Source organism: Orcinus orca, chromosome 20 (genome assembly GCF_937001465.1).
Source record: "Orcinus orca chromosome 20, mOrcOrc1.1, whole genome shotgun sequence".
Taxonomy (NCBI): Eukaryota; Metazoa; Chordata; class Mammalia; order Artiodactyla; family Delphinidae; genus Orcinus; species Orcinus orca.
Genome location: NC_064578.1, coordinates 17,709,266 through 17,731,130, shown reverse-complemented (window position 1 = coordinate 17,731,130; position 21,865 = coordinate 17,709,266). Strand labels below are relative to the sequence as shown.

Here is a 21,865-nt window from a genome sequence, read left to right as displayed (position 1 = left end):
AGTTTTGATTTGCATTTCTCTAATGATTAGTGATGTTGAGCATCCTTTCATGTGTGTGTTGGCAATCTGTATATCTTTGGAGAAATGTCGCTTTAGGTCTTCTGCCCATTTTTGGATTGGGTTGTTTGTTTTTTTGATATTGAGCTGCATGAGCTGCTTGTATATTTTGGAGATTAATCCTTTGTCAGTTACTTCGTTTGCAAATATTTTAGAAATAAAAAATAAACATAGGAAAACCAGAACAGTAGTTTTTCATGGAGCTCTTAGGACTGTGAATAGGGAGGGGCAGGATTTAGAATGTGGAGATGGAGTGAGGGGACTGAGGCTGAAAGAAAAGTGAATGTAGGAAGATGTTCAAGAGCAGGGCAAGTATAAAGACAGGTAAGGTAAGCAGTTCAAATTGTTAGTGGAGCAAAGTGGGCAGGAAGGGGAGAAGTGGGATTGGGCTGGAATGCAGAAGCTGTCGAAATTCCAAGACAAGGCATCTGAGCTTTCTGTGTGGGCTCTAGGAGGGCTTTAAAGACCTGCTGCCCATCTACCAGTAATGTCTTGGTGATGGGCTGCCTGGATTTGAAAGCAGCATGCCTGTTGATGGTTATTACTTTTATTCCCTTTATTTGTATTTTCATTCATGATTTATTGAGCACCAGCCACATATGAGATGTAACTTACATTAATTCATTTACTCCTCATCACAACCCTATAAGAGTCAATATCTTTATCTCCCCATTTTTCAGACAAAGAAACCAAAGCTCAAAGGTTGTTACCAGTAAAAGGCCAACCAGTGAGTGATGGAGTCTGGCATCAACTCCAGAGCCAAGGCCTTATACCTCTCTGCACCTACCTCCTCTCTCCAGTCCATTTTCCCACCTTTCTCAAATCACCATGGCCTCTGCTCTTACAGACAGTAAAATTAAGCCACGGAACCAGTGGATCTTGACATTTTCTGCTAAGCGATTAAATACTTAATTTCTTGGTTTCCAGGGCTCATTTCAAATTTTTTACCTCCTATTCATGCAAGCTAGCCGTCACAAGGGCAGGATTCATTACCTATAAGGCAGTTATGAGACACCTTGGGATAAAACGTCAGTTGCTTACATGTCTACTTTACAAGCTATTAAGAAGGTGTAAGTACCTTCCCTACAGAACAGCTATTTAAATTTTGCCCTGGAGCCACCCTTTCTTTAGTAAAGTTGGAATTTGAAGACAAGTTAAGAAGGATAAAACAGCAAGAGAGCTCTCAACTAAAATAGCAAGTTCCTCTTTAGACTTATCTTTAAGCACAGTATTCCTTTACTCTCTAAGGCATCAGTCCATTTTACTGGAACTACTTAGAGTCAACAGCTGGAGGGTCACCCTGCTCTTGCTTTTCCCTCCCAAACTAAAGTGCTTACCTTACCCTTCATTTCAAAAACAAATTAAAATTCCTAATCTCACCAGATGTGATTAAGATGATTCTTAAAGCTGTTCACACACTTAATAAGCGCAATTATATTTTTTATTCATCCTGACATAGTTCCTTTTGTTGCTAAATCATAGGTTTAACATTTTTAACTGATTGAAGCATCAGTTTCCCCCTCTGTGGTCATGTTGAGATCTTGGGCAGTGGTGGAAAAGTGCACTTAAATGGTGTACAGTTTGGGCAACTCATTTTTAGATTTTTACATTAGACGTTTATACTTGGTTTTGTTTCCTGACCTTGTGGCATCTCTGCTGTCCCCGAGGAGGCTGGAAGGTTGGGAATGAACTGAGCATCAGGGAATAGATCACAGACTCTGCACTACTAAAGACCTAATTAGGTCATCTCTCCCATCCACCTGCCAGGGCATGATTGCTAAAGTCTCCTTCCTTAGGAGACGGCTGTTTCAGAAGCACTTCTACACTTTATGTCCAATTTCTGTTTTCCATTATTGGTAACCTGACTTTAGACAGTGAGAGAAAGATTTGTAAAATATTTTTGGCCATTGCTTTTTTTCTTAATGGTTTTAAATGTTCATTCACTCAACAAATATTCATTGACCACCTACTCTGGAATATATAGTCCAAGGCAGGGAGGAGGAGGGGGACAAATGCCAATCAAAAAGTCACACAAACAAATGTGAAATGTGGCTTTGACAGGTGCTGTGAAGAAAGGTACAGTGATATGAGAGCCTGTGTTAGGGACGTTTTACCTGATAGAAAGGGGCAGGAGGAGGTGACCCGTGAGCTGAGATCTAATAGATGATTATTAATTAACCTAGTAAAGGAGGGAGGGAACAGTAATCCAGACTGAGGGAACAGCAAAGAAGCAATGCTGTGCCAGGGGGAGGAGACTGCAGACAGGAAGGACCCTGAAGATCAGTGACGAAGGGATAGACTGGATGGGCTCTTTTTTTTCTCTCTTTCATTGAGCCTTGTCTAAAAATATCATGGTAAAACAAGGCTCTGCTGCTTTAAAAACAACAACAAAGGGGCATGCCTGGTGGCGCAGTAGTTGAGAGTCCGCTTGCTGATGCAGGGGACACGGGTTCATGCCCCGGTCCGGGAGGATCCCACATGCCACGGAGCGGCTAGGCCTGTGAGCCATGGCCGCTGAGCCTGCACGTCCGGAGCCTGTGCTCCGCAACGGGAGAGGCCACAACAGTGAGAGGCCTGTGTACCGCAAAACAACAACAACAACAACAACAAAGGATTTGAAAAATCACTGTCTTAGTCCATCTACCTGACCTATCAAGGAAGTTTTATAACCCATATCACAGGTGATGTGTCATGTGACACATACCTTGCGTCACCTTCTCACCCCTGTCAGATTGCTGTCTCTCTTTAAGCCTGTTTTCATGAAATGCAATGAGTATGTTTGGCTGTCTCTACAAATCTCTGAACTCAGTTGTTCAACACACAACCCCTTACCATTACGAAAAATATTCTTATTGCAGATGACAAAGGTAAAACCATATGGAGTTATTTTAGGTCAGTGGTTTTCAAATAATTTTTTAAAGCAGCAGAATCCATTTTTCAGTTGAGATCTAACATGAAGGCATCAGAAACACAAATGATTTTTATTTTCTTCTTTGTGCTTTTTTTCTTATATTTTTCATGTTTTCTAGCATGAACATTGATTACTTTTATTATCAGAAGATAATGGGTTTTAAATTATGTAGCCGTTTAGGAAAACTGAATCGTTACAGATAACAAGTTTCAGGGACCAGCACAGATTGAAACAGATGGCTCCCTCTGTTACAGTACCCCTGTTGACCTTTTCACAACTAGGGATTACTAAAGCACGGGGTGACCGTGGTTATTTCTTCATGAAATTATATGATAACAGCAGAAACCTTACTGACGAACAGATTTTTTTCCCAAGTGGAGCTTTTCTTAATGAAATGGTTGCTTAGAAACCAGACCATAATAATAACTTTTCTATATTTAGTTTGTAAAGTGATTCAGTTTGCAAAATTACTAAGTCAGGGAATACTAATTAGATAAAATTGAATATATCCATTACTTCTTGTCGTGCAATTGAGCAACCAAATGGTTAAATTAACAGCAAAATTTTGTCCAGATGTGTCTATCCAGATGCTATTCATAACAAAGACATATAAGGAAAACGAGAGCTCATAGAGCCATCCTGCTCTACTCTTAACTATATGATTCTCTAGTGGCACCATGTGTTTGCTCTTTTATCAATTTGTATTAGAAGCTGTTACATGTAACACTTACTAGGTTGCTGAGAGGATCAGTTAGGTCAGTGGGTCAAAAATTGTACGTGAAAATGTGAAAATAACCTCAAGTTGAGCTCAGCGAGACAGCAGTGTAAAGGAAAGGCTCAAGAGTGAAGATGCTTGTTTAAGATGACATGTTTGATAAATGGAAAATCTTAACATGCTAAATATTACTATCAACAAAGAAACCTCAATATGTGCCATATTCGTCAGGTGCATTTAATCTTACATTCAAACTAGACAAAAATCTAGAAGAAAATACATTTCTGTCTTCCATTTCCAATAATGATGAGATACCTCAGCTGAAAACAGTTTTTATGCAGGGTAACATATTTAAAACACTTTAAAAGCATAAATGAGCTTACAAGAAAGCAGTGAATTACCAAGCCAACATCTTAAGAGAAAGCCAGACCCTAAAAGGTAGAGGGAGCTTAAGAACCTGCATTTGCCCTCAGAGTATTTGCTGAAATTCAGTTTTAGTTTCATGCTCTTGAAGGTCAAACCTGCAGAAATGAAAGCTTGTCTAGTCCCAACTTGAAATGGGGAGTCAAACAGAAGACCTCCAACATTAAGCTTAGACCCCAAAGGAATACACCTTCAGATGAATCAGAAAAAATGGTACCCCTTCACCTCATCCCCAGGGACTGAGAGGGGCATTGTCTTGTCGCTAGAGACAGTGTAATCACAGCATGGTCCACCTTTCCTGCAGATTTGCATTATTGGGATTCAGGAAAGTTCAAGCTGAGAATTAGAGTTTAAGCAGTTTATATACTGGTAGTGTCTGTGGATGTCTTACAAAAACAAAAGCATATCTCTGTGGAAGAAGGGACCTTCACCCTAGACCCCAAAGAATCCTCAAAATAATTTTTTAATTTTTACTTTTATTTTTTATTTTTAATGTTTAAAAACTTTATTGTGGTAATATTTAACAAAATATTTGCTATACTAACCATTTTTTATTTATTTATTTATTTATTTAGGGCTGTGTTGGGTCTTCGTTTCTGTGCGAGGGCTTCATCGCGGTGCGCGGGCCTCTCACTGTCGAGGCCTCCCGTTGCGGAGTGCAGGCTCAGTAGTTGTGGTTCACGGGCCTAGTTGCTACGCGGCATGAGGGATCTTCCCAGACCAGGGCTCGAACCCGTGTCCCCTGCATTGGCAGGCAGATTCTCAACCACTGCGCCACCAGGGAAGCCCAATATACTAACCATCTTTAAATGTGCAGTTTAGTGGCATTAAACATATCCACAGTGTTGTATAATTGCTATCTATTTCCAAAACTTTTTCATCACCCCACACAGAAACTCTTAACCATTAAGCAATAACTCTCCATTCCTCCTCTCATAATAATTAATTAATAATTATTGTATATTTAATTATGTACAATAATTAAAATATATTCACAAAATAACCAAGCACAAGGAAACAAGGTCCCAGAAGACTTTAGATGTTGGACTTATGACACACAAATTATTAAGTAACCAGGCTTCCTGTATTCATAGAAAAACAAGACAAGCTTGAAAATATCTTCAGGGATAGGAAACAATCAAAGTTGATGTAGCAGATTTTAAAAATAAACCAAATAGAAGGTCTAAAAATAAAAAGTAGAATAACTAAAATTAAAATTTCAGTGGATGAGTTTTACAGCAGACACAGCTAAGAGAGAATTAATGAACCAGAAGGCAGAAAGGAAGACATTATACAGAATGCAGCACAGAGAGACAATATTTAGTCTCTGGATGGAGAAGTCAAAAAGGAAGGATTAATAGATTTCATCTCTTAAAAGTTTAAAACTCATTCATGTCGAAAATAATTTAACCTTAATTAAAATGTAAAATATAATTAAAGAAAAAAGATTTGCAACAAGAAGGACAAACATAAATCTGTAGAGACAGAAAATAGATTTGTGGTTGCCTAGAACAGGGAGTCTGGGCAGAAAAAGAAAGTAACTGCTTGGGTAGGAGGTTTCTTTTTGGAGTGATGAAAATCTTCCAGAATTAGACAGTGATGATGGATGCACAGCTATGTGAATATACTAAAAACTACTGAATCATATACATTAAAAGGGTGAATTTTATGGTATATGAATTACATCTCAATAAACTTTTTTTAAAAAGGACAAGCAGTTAAGCCTCTATATATAAAGAGTTCATAGTGATTAATAAAAAAAATATCCAGTAGATAAATGGATAAAAAAATAAATAGGCAATTCATGGTAGAGGAATATAAGCAATAAAAATTTGAGAGGGTTTCCCTGGTGGCGCAGTGGTTGAGAGTCCACCTGCCGATGCAGGAGACACGGGCTCGTGCCCCGGTCCGGGAGGATCCCACATGCCGCTCTTCCGTGAGCCATGGCTGCTGAGCCTGCGCATCCGGAGCCTGTGCTCCGCAACGGGAGAGGCCACAACAGTGAGAGGCCCGCGTACCGCAAAAAAAAAAAAAAAAAAAAAAAAAATTTGAGAAATTTTTCTAATAGGCAAAGAAATGTAGATTAAAATAATAATGAAATACAGTTTTTTTTGTACCATTTCAAAAAACACAGATTTTTTTTTTTTTAATGGGACTATCCAGTGCTAGCCAATTGTATTGAAATGCACACACTTGAACACTCTTGGTAGGAGAATTAATAGGAACATTTTTGGAATGCAGCTTTGAAAATGTTTATACACTTGCAGCCAGTTCTTTTTCTTTGGAGAATCTACCCTAAGAGTATAAATGGGAGTTAGGTGCCTATACTAATTCTGTCTTTAAAAGTCTATGAAATTTTTCCACACATGAATAATTATGCAAATGACTCTCGGTCCCAGGGGCAGCTCGCAATTGCAGAACCCTGAGCTTTTTGCAGCATAGCTCCCTTGTCCCCTTCTCTAGGAAGCCCCACCCCTTCCTACACCCTTTTTTAATTTCTCTGTGTTCTTGTTACACCCAAACATGCTGTATTAACCACACTGTCTTGTAATCATTGTCTAATTTGTCTCTCTCTCTAGACAGGTGCTGTCCTATTACGTTTATAACACTTAGTACCTGGCACAGAGTAGATACCCTATTAATGTGTGAATGAGTGAAAGAATGATTTATATTGCCTTAATTCTAAAGTTGTTTTCCAAGCTTTATGATTTATGCCATAGCTGCAGATTACTTCTATATACTCTTTTTTTTTTTTTAACATCTTTATTGGAGTATAATTGCTTTACAGCGGTGTTATATACTTTTTTTTTTTTCTTTTGCGGTATGCGGGCCTCTCACTGTTTTGGCCTCTCCCGTTTCAGAGCACAGGCTCCAGACGCGCAGGCTCAGTGGCCATGGCTCACGGGCCCAGCCGCTCTGCAGCATGTGGGATCTTCCCGGACCGGGGCATGAACCCGTGTCCCCTGCATCGGCAGGCGGACTCTCAACCACTGTGCCACCAGGGAAGCCCTGTTATATACTTTTATATAAGTGATTTGTAATTTTTTTAGTTGACTCCTTCCCCCCCCTTCTTTTAGCAAGAGATTTTTTTTCTTTTTTTTTTAATTTTGCATTTTTTTTTGGCTGCACGGCTTGCATGATCTTAGTTCCCTGACCGGAGATTGAACCCAGGCCCCGGCAGTGAAAACGCGGAGTCCTAACCACTGGACTGCCAGGGAATTCCCGCCCCTCTTTTTAACAGAAGTAAAATTGACAAGAATCCTTAATATTTCTCCATCCTAAGTAATAATATTGCTATTAAAGTTTTCAATGTTATTGTCAGACCACCTCAAATGATCTACTGTGAAAGCCAAGACATCTGGAGGAATAAGCCCCCCTCATCCTCCCATAAAAAGGAAGACTGTTAAATAAAACAAAGTTGTCCACTATAAAAACAGTGTTTGTGTATATGTGTGTGTGTGTGTGTATTTATTTCAAAGAGTGGTGTATGGATGAGAGGGCACTAAAATGCTTATGTTGATTTTAGGTTTCAGGTGGTTTTTTAAAAGCTTTATTGAGATATAATTCACACACCATATAACTTGTCCCTTTTAAGTATATAATATAATATCTTTGAGTATATTCAGAGTTGCACGTCTGTCACCACAATCCATTTTGGAACATTTCATTACCCTAAAAAGAAACTGGTTCCCCATAGCCTCCACTCCTCAATCCTCCCATACATCCATGAGTGATTTTTCTTTTCTTCTTTATGTTTTTCTCTAGTATTTGACTCTTTTACAGTGACCATGTATTATTTATATATCGTCAGGGGGGAAAAGCCACGTTCTTTTGATTGTGGAAACAGTTTTTCAAGTCTTCTCCTTTCCCCTCTATTTATAGGTGCCTTGCTTCACAGAGGGATTTTAACCTGAGGGCTGTGTAGATCCCTGAAGGGGGCCATACTAGATATGGTTACTTGCCAAAATTGTAGGCAGGGTGTTTATGTGTATATGTGCATTTTATCAGGGCAATTTATAGTAGCTCTGCCTGGTTTCCATATGAAACTACAGTTTAAGTCCTGCACGTCATGGTTACTAATTTCACAACAATCACTTTTTCTAAGCCAGTCCTAGCCCACAGCACCTGTCACAGAGACTTGCCTAATCATCTCATTAGGACATCCACTATGTTTAAGGAAAAATGGGAGAATTCAGGAGTTTTGAACTTGCCTATATCACTGCTTAGTACCCAAAGGACAGAGCAGGTCTCCGAGCATTGACACTGGATCATGTGAAAGATCAGCCCTGTCTTGTTAGAGCTTCAGGCCAGGTGACCACTCCCCTGGGAGGCTTAGGCTCTCTCAAAACTAGTGAGAACCTGACGCATCAGTCAGCTTTGCTGATTCTGCAGCTTCTCTTTGCATAGGTTTGAGGTGAAACGCCAGTAGAAAACTTACAAAAAAATGAACCTGGAGTTCAGGTGGTACTCCCTCTACTAGGACCACCTAGCTAGGGATCTTTAAGACTGCTTTATTTTCTTACCTAGATTCAGCTAAAAGAGAACTACATACTGTGTTCTGGGAAATCAGAAGCCCCTCTTTTCATATTATCAGTAAGTGTTTCTTTTAATAGCATAAAGAGAATGTTAATATACAAAATGTTTCATTCTTTGAAAGCTACGTAAAGAGAACTAAATGAATAACATCCTGGTTCTTTATTTCTCACCCATGACCAGCTGAAATGCAAGTTTCTCTAAATGCATAGGGCAGTGATTACTCTCAAAGCAGTGGTAATTGCTGTTTTCCTTCCTTCCTCACTTATGCCTTCAGTCAATTAGCGCAGCTTTGTTCATATTTCTGTATGTACTACAGAACCCTTGATCATCATGTTTTTGAGGCTCACTTTTCTCACCTCTGTTCTGAATCATGCAGAAGTATTTGATAGAAGCAGTCCTGACAAAGTGGACTCTAAGCTTTTTGGTGCTGTTTTGGGTTTTATTTTATTTATTGGGGGAGGGTAATAGAATAAGAGATTTAGGGGACTCGCAATAGCCATAAATATGTGGAGTGGAGGTGTCTAGGAATCACTGATGGAAAACTGAAACTCACTAAAATCTAAGTTTTTTATTTCCTTTTGTATGTCTCCTCTGTCATCACTAATGTTAGCAGCATCTCAAGTTAAAGTCATCTGTGAATTTCATTAACATTACTACCTCCCTTTTCCACATAAAGATAGATATAAATAAATACACCAATTAAGAACAAGGCAGTCCCTGTGAAGCCCAACGAGACCCAAGAGGATTCTGCCTTGTTCATACGGGATGCATTGTGCAGAGTTCCTGTCCTTCCTCTGACCTTGGAGTCTAACAGAAAGTAAACTTTATGGCTGATGAATACTGAAAAATGTAAGATTTGCTATCTTTGGGGTTAAGATTTGCAAAGCTAGTGCTATTCCAGCAGTTATTTTCTCCTAGGCACTGCAGCCGGGTGGGTGGTGGGTAGCAGATGAAGGTTTGCAGTCCTGCTCTGTCACATGGCAGCTCTGTGATCTTGGGCCATATTTTTCACCCTTCTGTTCCTCAGCTTCTCCCTCAGTAAAATTAGGAATGAAAGTAGCATCTAATTCAAAGGATTGTTGGAAGCATTAAAGGGATGAATGCATATAAAGTACTTAGGACCATGCCCAGCATATTGAAAGCACTCGTTAAATGTTAGGAATTTTTACTGTCCTTGCTATTAGGTTTTTATTTATTATAATAAACAAATAAATATTTCATGATCCAAATGGCTTCCGGCAAGTATAGTGAACTGTCGGTAAATATAGATTATTACTAATTTTAATTTTTTGCCCTCCAAAATGGGAATTAGAGAACAATGTAAGCAAATACATTGGCCTTATTTTAGTGTTTGAGTATATTATTTAGATCTTGATTTAAAGAGGCAGACACTGGGTACTGTACTGCCATTCTTACAAAAAAATCTTCAACTTATTAGTCTAACCCTCTTTTTTCCTCAGGCCTGAGTAACACTTGCTCATCTTGAATCTTTATAAAGTTGTTGGGGCTTGTCCACACTTAACACAACCTTCGAGCTTTAGAGAAACTTAACATCACGTTGGCATGCTAGACGCTATCATTTACTCTGATTACAAGGAGAGCCCAGCTATTCAGTTGAGTTCCCCATACTTCCTTGATTTAATAACCAACTTCTCCAGTTTGTGCAGCTTCCTGGATTCTTGGAGCTGAAATGATTGTTAGTTTCCATTATAATGAGCGGTCTCTAATGTAACAACTGAAATACCCTGCTAGAGGGTAGTAGTCTCCTTCTCTTCAGGTTCTACCTTATCTTTGTGTCCTTGAGCTGCAACAAGAGAGGACAATCACAGGTTGGTGATTATCTTTTTGTCATCAGAAGGAAAATTTCCTTGTGCCTTACCTCTTCACCGTCATTGTTCTTTCAAACTAGAGCTTCCTCCCAGGTTAATATACATTTTACCTTCTTTCTAGTTTTTAAAACAAACTTATTTCTGTTAATTTCTCTGAACATAGTTTGTAAAGAATGAAGAAGCTTGTCTCCTGCCCTGCTTACCCCCTCATGGTTACAGTCCTCAGAGATAACCATCCCCTCTACCCCTGTTTAAATAGTTTCTTCTAGTAATTACCTCCCTATTTATAAATAAAATGCTCTCATGGATCTCAATGTTAAAAATTTTGCACATTTTCTACTAATCTCCTGTATGTTAGATGAAGATTTAGCATCCACATGCACACATGCCTGCACATGCACGCCTCTACCCCTTCTCCTTCTGCCATTTCCCCATCACAGTTTTTGGCTAAATCATTGGGCAGTGCTTGTTGCTGACTCTGGATATTATTCATTGCTAAGCCTAGTTCAGTTGTCCTTTCTTGTATATTTGCTTAGTTTTCTATGTAATTATTGCTGATTTTTTACAAATGATCCAACAACTCTATCAAATATATATCATTATTTTGTCCCATCTTTGCTCTCTTTACTCAGACTTAAGCCTTTTTTTTTTGGCTGCATTGGGTCTTCCTTGCTGCGCACAGGCTTTCTTTGGTTGCAGCGAGAGGGGGCTACTCTTCATTGTGGTACGTGAACTTCTTATTTTGGTGGCTTCTCTTGTTGCGGAGCACGGGCTCTAGGTGCGTGGGCTTCAGTAGTTGCAGCACGTGGGCTCAGTAGTTGCGACACATGGGCCCTAGAGCGCACGAACTTCAGTAGTTGTGGCATGTGGGCTCAGTAGTTGTGGCATGTGGGCTTCAGTAGTTGTGGCTCGTGGGCTCTAGAGCACAGGCTCAGTAGTTGTGGCGCCTGGGCTTAGTTGCTCTGTGGCATATGGGATCTTCCCACGCCAGGGATCGAACCCGTGTCCCCTGCATTGGCAGGTGGATTCTTAACCACTGCGCCACCAGGGAAGTCCCAGATTTCAGCCTTTGATACCTATATTCTTTTTATCCTTGTTTGTCAGTATTTTTTACTCCTTGACTATAACTTTAGTGAGATTTCAGGAGGAAGATGTTTGTGATCATTCTGTTATATTTGATTGAAAATTATTTTTACATTTTCATCTCTAAAAGGGGCTGTTCTATTTAAAAGACTGTGCCCTTTATCACAATTTTTTAACTTGTATTTTATTTAGTTATATTTGATACATTACATGGTTCAAAATTCAAAAGGTACCAAAAGATACAGAGTAAAAAGTCTCTTCTCTCTTATTTATCCTCTAGTCACTCCATTTCCCTCCCTAGAAACAACCAATATCATTGGTTACTTGTGTATCCTTCCAGAACTATTTATGAATGTATAAATGTGTGTATGTATTTCCCCTTTGTACACAAATTGTTGAATTCTATACACATTGTTTTGTACCTTGCATTTCACTTAACAATAGATATTAGTATTTATTCCATAAGAGTTCTTTAGAAGCTTCTTCTTTTTTTTTATGGATGTCTTTCTTTGTCTGACTTACTTCACTTAGCATAATTCTCTCATGATCCACCCATGTTGTTGAAAATGTTAAGATTTCTTTCTTTTTCATGGCTGAATAGTATTCCATTGTGTGTGTGTGTGTGTGTGTGTGTGTGTGTGTGTGTGTGTGTGTATACACCATGTCTTCTTTGTCCATTCATTCATTGATAGACTTTTAGATTGTTTTCGTATCTTGGCTGTTGTAAACAATGCTGTAATGAACATAGGAGTGCATGTATCTTTTTGAGTTTGTGTTTTTGTTTTCTTTGGATAAATGCCTGGTAGTGGAATTGCTAGGTCATACGGTAGTTTTATTTTTAATTTTTTCAGGAACCTCCATACTGTTTTCCACAGTAGCCATACCAATTTACAGTCCTACTGACCATACACGAGAGTCTCCTTTTCTCCACATCCTCTCCAACACTTGTTATATCTTGTCTTTTTGATAATAGCCTTCTAACAGGTGTGAGGTGGTATCTCATTGTGGTTTTGATTTATATTTCCTTGATGATTAGTGATGTTGAACATCTTTTCATGTGCCTCTTGGCCATCTGTATGTCTTCTTTAGGAAAAATGCCTGTTCAGATCATCTGCCCATTTTTTAATCGGATTTTTTTTTCTTTTGAGTTGTACAACTCTTACAGTTTTTTAATAACAAGTTTTTGAGATATAATGCATATACCATACAATTCACCCATGTAAAATATACAATTCAGTGTTTTTTATTATATTCAGAGTGTATAACCATCACCATAATTAATTTTAGAATGTTTTACCCTCCGTAAAGAAACTCCATATCGTTAGCAGTCAGTCCCTATTCCCCCCCACCGACTCCCACAGCCCTAAGCAACCACTGAACCTACTTTCTGTGTGTAAATTTGCCTATTTTGGACATTTTCATATAAATGGAATCATTCAATATGTGGGGAGTTGTGTTTCTTAACAGTTTTCTGCAGAAATACCTGAGAAATTCAAGTGAGTAGGTGGTTTCCAAGTTGATGTGGGTATTTTGGAAGGTAGGTTGTTGTCTGCCCAGGGGAATAAATCTGGTTGGTTTTAAAGTGGGGATGACGTAGCAGATTCCTGGGATAGAGCCAGTCAGCAAAGACATTTAGGATTAGACTGTCTTTCCTACAATGCAAGAGCACTGTGTAAAGTGAGACCTAAACTATGGTGACTGCCCAAGGTCTGCAGAATCACTGAGCAGCATGCTGAGGGATCATCTTGAAGTCAATACTGGATCAGAATACGTTTCTGGCTTTGTAATGAAAGTCTTTTGGGGAAAAAAACCAGTTATTTTACAAAGTTGACTGTCTCTATTTTGTCGCATAAAGTACTTTCAATAATATTTTTTCAGTTGGTTAATTTGCCTTATCCTGTGCTTTGCCCCAAAACACAGATCAGAACGCTTTCATGAACTCCTGCCAGATTTGGTTCACCTTTGCTTTCTCTGTATCTTATCTGTTACACCACATCTTGAAATGCATAGTCATTTTCCTGTGATCAGAGCAGGAGCAGGTATCTCTCACACAATCATTTGGTCCTTATTGCCAAAGGGATTGACGTGTCATGTTTCCTTAAAGCTAGTGCTGACCCAGAAATTACCCTGTTTTCATATTACAGAGGAGGGGCCAAGGGGCATATGAAGGTTATGGTCAGGCTTCCTCAGTTGTCAAAATTCAAAAAACTTTTCAAAGAAGAAACAAAACAGCCACACAAAATCTCATCCTTTTAAATTGTTATATAGTCTTAACCATCATATGTGATTCTCTTCACTGCTCCGTCTAAGAGTAAGGAAGGAACCATTGTCCCCTAGGGATTCATAAAGTCATAGGTGGCAACTGTATCCTGAGAAGGTAAACTCAGTCAGAGAGCCATTTGGCAGCAGTCTGTGGAGCAGGCCAGCAGGAAGATAAACAAGTGCTAACCTGGGACTGTGGGAAGCAAGGAAATTGTACTTTGCTATTGGCAACCTTTTTATGTAAGATTGGGAGAATTAATGCTCCCTGGTGGAACTAAAAGTTTGGCATTATAGGAAAAGTTTTTTTAAAAATCTGAATTTGTTTCTTTAACCTGAAAAAGGGTATATTAGGATTCCTTTGGTTGAAAAAAAATCAAACTGGCATAAGCATGAAAGGATATTTATTGGCTTATGTATCCAAGGGTTCTAGTGAGTAGATGTATAATTGGATCCTGGGGCTCAAAGCACGACACAGTTCTCTCCTTTTCTCCTTTCCTGTCTTGGCTTGACCCTCCTCTGTGTTTGCACCATTTTGGGGTTGACTTTCTCCACATGATGGCCACTGGCAGCTCCAGGTTAATCACTTCTACAGGCAAAAACAAGAAGACAAAACAAAACAATCCCCCCTCCCTCCCCCCCCCCCCGCAGACTCCAGGAGCTCATCTTTCCTGGTAGTTCCAAAATTGGCTCCAGGATTGAGTCTCTTCCTCCATTCCTGAACCAAACATTGTGGTGGTGATGGCATGGAATATCCTAAGGCAGCCTTGACATGAGTTTGTTAACACATGAGGAGAGAGAAAGTGGGTAGTTAGCCCCACTCAAACTACATAGACTGAGAGTAGGGAAGGGATATTTCCCAAAGGAACAGCAGGTGTTGTTACCAGAAGAGAGAGTAGATGCTGTGTGCAACCAAAATGCCTGTCTGCTACAGAGAGGAAATCAAGAGCTCATTTGGTTTTGAAGTATACAGCAGGATATTCTCATAGAAGTAAATAACTTCTCTGCTAAAGATTAGTGAGATAAAAATAGGCATAAGTGACAGTAGAAGGGACTTTAGTAGTACATGTTTTTCAGAAAAGCTAGATATAGATCAAAGTTTTATAGAGCAAATCCCATTTTACGACTGAGTTCCATTATGAAGTCACAACTATATTCCTAAAAGAAAACAAATCCACTGAATTTCGAGTTAGGAACTTCTGATGAAGAAGTAGTTATGACTGCTACAGATCTATAATACATACCAGGCCTTGTGATACATCAGTGATAAAACATGTGCCAGCATTGCAGTTACCAACTATCAATTCACTTTTCCTTTGGGCTCTTTTAGAATGTGGAAGCTGTTCCCTTCATTTATCCTTTTCTTAGCTGCAGACATTTTTCCTATGCTAGGAGGTCTCTAACTCCACCTTGGACCTCCAAAAACTTACCCCTCGTTTTGCGTAATAGAGCTACCTACAAATGCATTGTCACATTTTGCCAACAGGGAAGCTGTCTAATTCAGGTTCTGCCACAGCCCGAAACTCCCTAAAGAGCAGAGCTTCTGTTTATGTAAAACTGGAGGCCACATAAAGGAACACAGGGCTTCCCTGGTGGCGCAGTGGTTGAGAATCTGCCTGCTAATGCAGGGGACACGGGTTCGAGCCCTGGTCTGGGGATCCCACATGCCGCGGAGCAACTAGGCCCATGAGCCACAATTTCTGAGCCTGCGTGTCTGGAGCCTGTGCTCCGCAACTAAAGAGGCCGTGATAGTGAGAGGCCCGCGCACTGCGATGAAGAGTGGCCCCCACTTGCCACAACTAGAGAAAGCCCTCGCACAGAAACGAAGACGCAACACAGCAAAAGTAAATAAATTAATTAATAAACTCCTATCCCCAACACCAAAAAAAAAAAGGAAGACAGATGTGGCTTAAGACCCACATGCAGAGACTTCCCAGGCTTTTCAGGCAATGAAAAGGTATAGGGGTGAGGAGGGCAGACAAGACGATGGACAAGCAGGTGTAGCCCTCAGCAGTTGCATCGCCTTGGTGTATATCTATTTATAAGAGAATGGAACCCCAACCTATAACATAGAAAACAGTATATAGACTTTGCCTGCAAGATTGTCAAATTAAATGGAAGAATGGTAAACTCAGATAAAAAAAATTATAGATTTCTCAAGCATTTATATTACTCCTTCCCCATCTTCTCTTTCTTAATTCCTAAAATTTATATCAAGACTGTATCTTTGAACCCTTTTATTCATTCATTCGTTTGACAAATAGTTATTGAGCACTTGTTATGTGCTGGCACTCTTCTAGGCATTGAGGCTACAGTGGGGAACAAAACAAAATCCTTGACTTTGTAGAGTTCACATTCTGGGGACAGCAGTCAATAAATAAACAAGTATATATCATTTCAGTTACTGTTAAGTGCTAAGAAGAACAATGAAGCAGGGTGAGAAGGATAAAGAGTGGTAGAAGAAGGAGGCTGTCATTTCATATATGATGAATGTGGTATTTGAACAGAGACATGATGGGCTTTTAGGAGCAAGCCATGGGCTACCTGGAGGAGGAGCAGCCTAGGCAGAGGGAGAAGTAAGGCGAAGATGCTGGGTCCAGAGCAGCGTGGTCTACAGCTAGGAGTTCCAGCCTCAGTTGCTGGAGGACAGTGAGGAAGGGAGAGCATGGTAAGAGATGAGGTCAGAGGCAGAGTGAAGGCAGCTGGGGGATGGGGGCTGCTCATATTAAGGGAAGAAGGGAAACCAGTGACGGTTTGGGCAGAAGAATGATGAGGTCTGATTCATTTTAACCAGATAGTTCCAGCTGCAGTGCAGGAATAGGGTAGAAGCACGGAGACCAATTAGGAGATTTTTGAAAAAAATCAGGCCAGAAATGATGGACCAGAGTGGTTGAGGTAGAGGTGGTGAGAAGCATTCTCACCCTGGGTGTAGTTTGAGACCTGAGTTTCCTTCCTTCATTTGTTTTTTCCTTTTTCCTCACTATTCTTTAGAGTATAGTACCTAACCCCTCCCCCCAAGTAATGGAATTTGTATTTATATAGTTTTGAGACTAGGGGCTTTATTTCTGGTCCTGTCTTAGTCGTGCCTCGCCTCCTCTGTCAGCCCCTGTAAAGTTTACTCAATACGGGGTTGGGCTCAGATAATGATAACACTGCTGCAGATTCTACATCTAGGAGTTCTGGCGTGATGGGAGAGGGGATCAGCAAGTACTAGGAAGGGACACTCAAGAGCAGGATCTTCCTAATTCTGATCAGGGAACTCAGCCGGAAGCACAGTCTACTACTAATCATGCCCAGAATTTGCATTCCTTATTTCCTTACAGAAATTGTTCTCATCACTGACAGTTTTACAGAGAAAACTCATACTGGGGTAGAGAACTGCAGCAAAGACAGGAAGCACTGCTGTGCTTCAGACTGATGTGTGGGCAGCGACGATACTTGTCATAGAACCTTAGTGTCTCAGACTTGGAAGACTCCCTCAAGGACATTTGATCTGGTCTTCTCCCACTGCTGTGTAAATCCCTGCCATGATATGTAATCATGTAGCCTCTGCTTCCAGAGTCTAGAATCCATAGATCGTAGAATGTCAGTGCTGAAAGTGATCTTAGAGATCATATAGGCCTGAGACTAGAAGAATCCAGGAGTGTGAACTCTGAGACCCATGCTCTTTCCACTCACAATGTTGTCACTCCAAATACAGGGCAGCCCTTGCTGGTAGAATGACAGAGGTGGGTTTAGATGTCTCTGTTTTCATCCCATCACAGGCTGTCTGGGCTTATTTTCTTTTCAGTGCTTAACAGTAATGAATCCTTTCTTTTTATTTTCAACCCTAGGGGTTGCCCTTCTCTCAGATGTGTACCCTGAGAAAATCTTGCCTGGCCTGTTGGCACAGTATGATGGCGGTAAAGGCAAGCACACACTGGAGACCAGAATGAAAGTCGGGGAAATCCTGATGCGGATTGTCAGGGCATTAGGTGAGTTTTCTTGTTCCAGCATCTGGAATGGGGTCAGGGAGCAGTATGGCTGTGGAACCAAAGTCTGTGCACCTGGAGGCTTGTTATGTTAGCAAGGTGAGGACAATTTGGGGGCTGAGGTGAGTTACTTCCTGTTCAAGGATTTAGCAGATGTCCAACGCGTACCAAGAGATTGGCAGCAATAGTGCCCATGCTTCTACAACTGCTTAGTCTCCTCCGCTGAGCTATGTTGGGGCCCTGATTTCCCTCAGAGCTGGAATGAGAAGTTTCCCACTTGCTGAGCAGCAGCAACCATGAAAAGAAGGGGAATGTCAGACAGGGAAAGAAGAGTGCTAACTCTGGTTGAATGACTTCTGTGTGCCAGGTCCTCTACGTGTATATAATCTCATCTAATTTTCCCAAGAAATTCTGTAAAGAGACTGTTGTTGGGCCCATTTTATAGATGGGGAAACTGTAGCACAGGGACCTTCAGAAATTTGTTCAAGACTCATTCAGCTGGTAAGTACTAGTGCTAAGAATTGAACCTACCAACTCGAAGGAAGTTGCTCAAAACCACACAAGCTGAGAGTTGTAAAGCCGTGGTCTCTAGAGTCACACTGCTTGGGATCAAATCCCAAGCTAATGCTTATCAGCTTTGTGATCATGGGAATGTTTCTCAACCTCTTGGTGCCTCAGTGTCCTTATATATAAAAAGAGGATATTAATAGCACTTACCTCATATGGCTATTGTAAGGATTAAATTTTACTCTTGGGGCTTCCCTGGTGGTGCAGTGGTTGAGAGTCCGCCTGCCGATGCAGGGGACACGGGTTCGTGCCCCGGTCTGGGAAGATCCCGCATGCCGCGGAGCGGCTGGGTCCGTGAGCCATGGCCGCTGAGCCTGCGCGTCCAGAGCCTGTGCTCCGCAACAGGAGAGGCCACAGCAGTGGGAGGCCCGCGTACCGCAAAAAAAAATAATAATTTTACTCTTTACCCACTAGGGAAAGGTTCTGAAAAACAAGCTAGCTTTGGGATTCCCTGGCGGTCCAGTGGTTAGGACTCTGCGCTTCCAATGCAGGGGGCGTGGGTTCGATTCCTGGTCGGGGAACTAAGATCCCGCATGCTGCATGGCATGACCAAAAAAACCCAAAAAACAGCAAACTAGCGTTTGCCTTTTGTATCAAGAATTTACATCGAGTTCTTCCTTCACCAGCATTTTTAAGGATTTCCAAAGATTCCACATAGCCATGCATCATTTCCACGGACGTAGCCCTTAATTTTCCTAATTTCTGGGTGGCCCTCTGGCTAAAGAAGATAGAACCTAGATCTCCCACCACTTAAATTCTTTTATTGCTGAAAGGAAAATCTCATGAGAGTGAAATTAAAAGTGTTTTTTTCTGCCCTTTGAAGAAGGGCGAACTTTCTGTATTTGCCTTAGTCTTAAATATGGGTCTGAAACATACCAGACAAGTGCACCATTATGAGAAATGATTGTCTCACAATAGGTGTGAGTGTTAAGTTTAACGTATTACAGGATCAAATGCACCTCTGACTTCCATTTGTGTGTATCATTGTGATCATCAATCTGAGAAGGATGTGTCTGATGCATCAACAAAACATGCCTGTTCTCTGTAACTTCTGGTAGACCGCTATCATTGGCGTGATAAACGCTGAAAAGGCACATTTCTCCATCTCCACGGGCCAGTCCAAATCATTTCCTGTGGTGAGATTGAAGGTGGGGATGAAGGACTAGGTTGAGTGGGAGAGAGGGCTTGCTTCTCCTTACATAGTCCTATAATTAGCCCAATTTCCAAAACTGCCTTCTGGCATTTCAAAGCATATTCCATCAGTTCTCAAAGTTCTAATCTTCCTGTAGCCTACTCTAACAAGTATCCAGCTGTAAACATTGCCTTAGCTTTAACTGCTACTTTCTAATTCACCTTACCAACTTGTCCAGGTGCATAGATGAGATGGCTGACTGAAATCCTTTAAGTGAAATTAAAGCCCATTTTTACAACATAGCCCATGTCCTCAGTTTACTATTGGTGTGGAAATCCTTGTGACAGCCACTTTATGAGACTTCTTTAATAAGTACCCTAGTTTCAGTGGTCCAGGCCTTGTGCTCTTCTTTGCAGTAGGGGGAGTTCCATGGGAACACAGGCCCATAGGTAGGAGCCAGGTGCAGTACTACCGCTTCCTCTTGGCTTCAGTTCCCTAACCACATCTACTTTTCATCCTGCCACTAGACAATGGTGGAAAATCAGCAGGAGCTTTTTTTTTCTTTTCATTAAAAAAAAAAGATTGAAGTATCATATACATATAGAAAAGTATATAAAGTACACTAATTTTAATAGTGTAGTTTTATGGTTCTCTACATATCTGCCATCACCCAGATCAGTACAGAGAAACTTCTAATAACCCATAAAGTTTCCTTTTTTCCCTTCCTAAGCTATACCTGCCCCAGAGGTAAGCACTATTCTGAATTTTTATCAGCATCAATTTATTTTGATTGTCCTTGAATCTCATTTTTTTAAAAAAAATATTTATTTATTATTTTTGGCTGCGTTGGGTCTTCGTTGCTGGCAGAGAGCGGGGGCTACTCTTAATTGCGGTGCGCAGGCTTCTCATTGCGGTGGCTTTTCTTGTTGCGGAGCACGGGCTCTAGGTGCATGGGCTCCAGTAGTCATGGCACGTGGGCTCTAGAGCGCAGGCTTAGTAGTTGTGGCTTACAGGCTTAGTTGCTCCGCGGCATGTGTGATCTTCCCGGACCAGGGCTTGAACCCGTGTCCCCTGCATTGGCAGGCAGATTCTTAACCACTGCGCCACCAGGGAAGTCTGAACCTCATTTTAATGGAATTGAATCCCCATGTTTCCAGTAAATTGATAGATACGGACACGTGGGTAAGTTTGGGTCAAATTTTAGGGGGCAAGAATATTTCATAGGCTGTGCTGTGTATTGTATTTCCTGTTGTCTCACATTACAAGGCGTATGATGTCTGGTGTCTCATTTTAGTGATGTGAAGATTGATCAGTGGTGTTTCTAGTAGGATACATCCATAATAAACCTCCCCATCAACCTTCCTCCTATTGGTTTTAAGTAACCACTGGTGATTGTTGCCTAGATTGTTGCTGTTATTTCATAGAGGTTACACTTTTTTACACATAAGGAAACAGATACAGAGACGGGTACTAACTTGCCTAATGTTACATAGCTAATTAATGATGAATCCAAAATTTCAATCCAGACAATCTGACTCCAGACCCAGTCTCTTACCCAATACACAATACTGTATCCTGAAAATTTTCCCATGTCATTAAGCATCTTTTTCCTGTCATTAACACACATTTTCCACATCCTCTATAATTTTTAATGATTGCATGAGACTATATCATTTGAATGTATCATAATTTTTTTCAACTGACCAGCTTAAAGGTTGTTCTAATTTTTCACTATTATGAATTACGTTAAGATGAATATTCTTGTAGCTAAATCTTTGTGCAGATCCACGATAATTTCCTAGGAAAAATTTCTAAAAGTAGAATTTCTTAAAAGCATGTGCATATTTTAAAACATATTTATTGCTAAATTATCTTCCCAAGAGATTGTGCCAGTTTATATTTTAATGTTTGAGAATATTTGTACCCTCATCAGCACCATATATGCTATGTGTTATTTTTATCAAGCAGATATATAAAGAAATGTTATTGTGTTTTTATTTTCATTTATTCAATTGACAGCGTTAAATATTTTTCATATTTTTATTAGCTAAATTTTTGTGTGTGTGGAGGGTGTATGTGTGTGTGTGTGAATTGCCTGTTCCTATCCTTTCTTCATTTTTCCATTGGGGTGTTGATTTTGTTATTTAATTTGTAAAAGCTTTATATATTTACAGATCTTGAACCACTAACATTTATGTTGTAAATATTTTCTTTGGTTTTTTTACATTTTAGTTTTGTTCATATTTTCTGTTTCCTTTGTTTTGAAATGTAGAAGGTTTTTATTTTGAGTTTTTTTTTGAGTAGGCACTGAATGGCCGGTTCTGTGCCTGGGGCTGGAAATAGGAGCACGAAAAAGCCACTGTCTCTTCCTTCAAGGAGCTT

At 40.2% G+C, this 21,865-nt stretch overlaps 1 protein-coding gene across 1 annotated transcript in view; it reads left to right on the top strand.

Moving 5' to 3' along the window:
* The window catches only part of TANGO6 (transport and golgi organization 6 homolog), a 177,481-nt gene that overhangs the window by 85,398 nt on the left and 70,218 nt on the right, over positions 1-21,865 (top strand). The window contains exon 15 of the mRNA XM_033434253.2: positions 17,647-17,787. Within this exon, the coding sequence (XP_033290144.1) occupies positions 17,647-17,787 (141 nt within the window). The remainder of the gene's footprint in view (positions 1-17,646; positions 17,788-21,865) is intronic.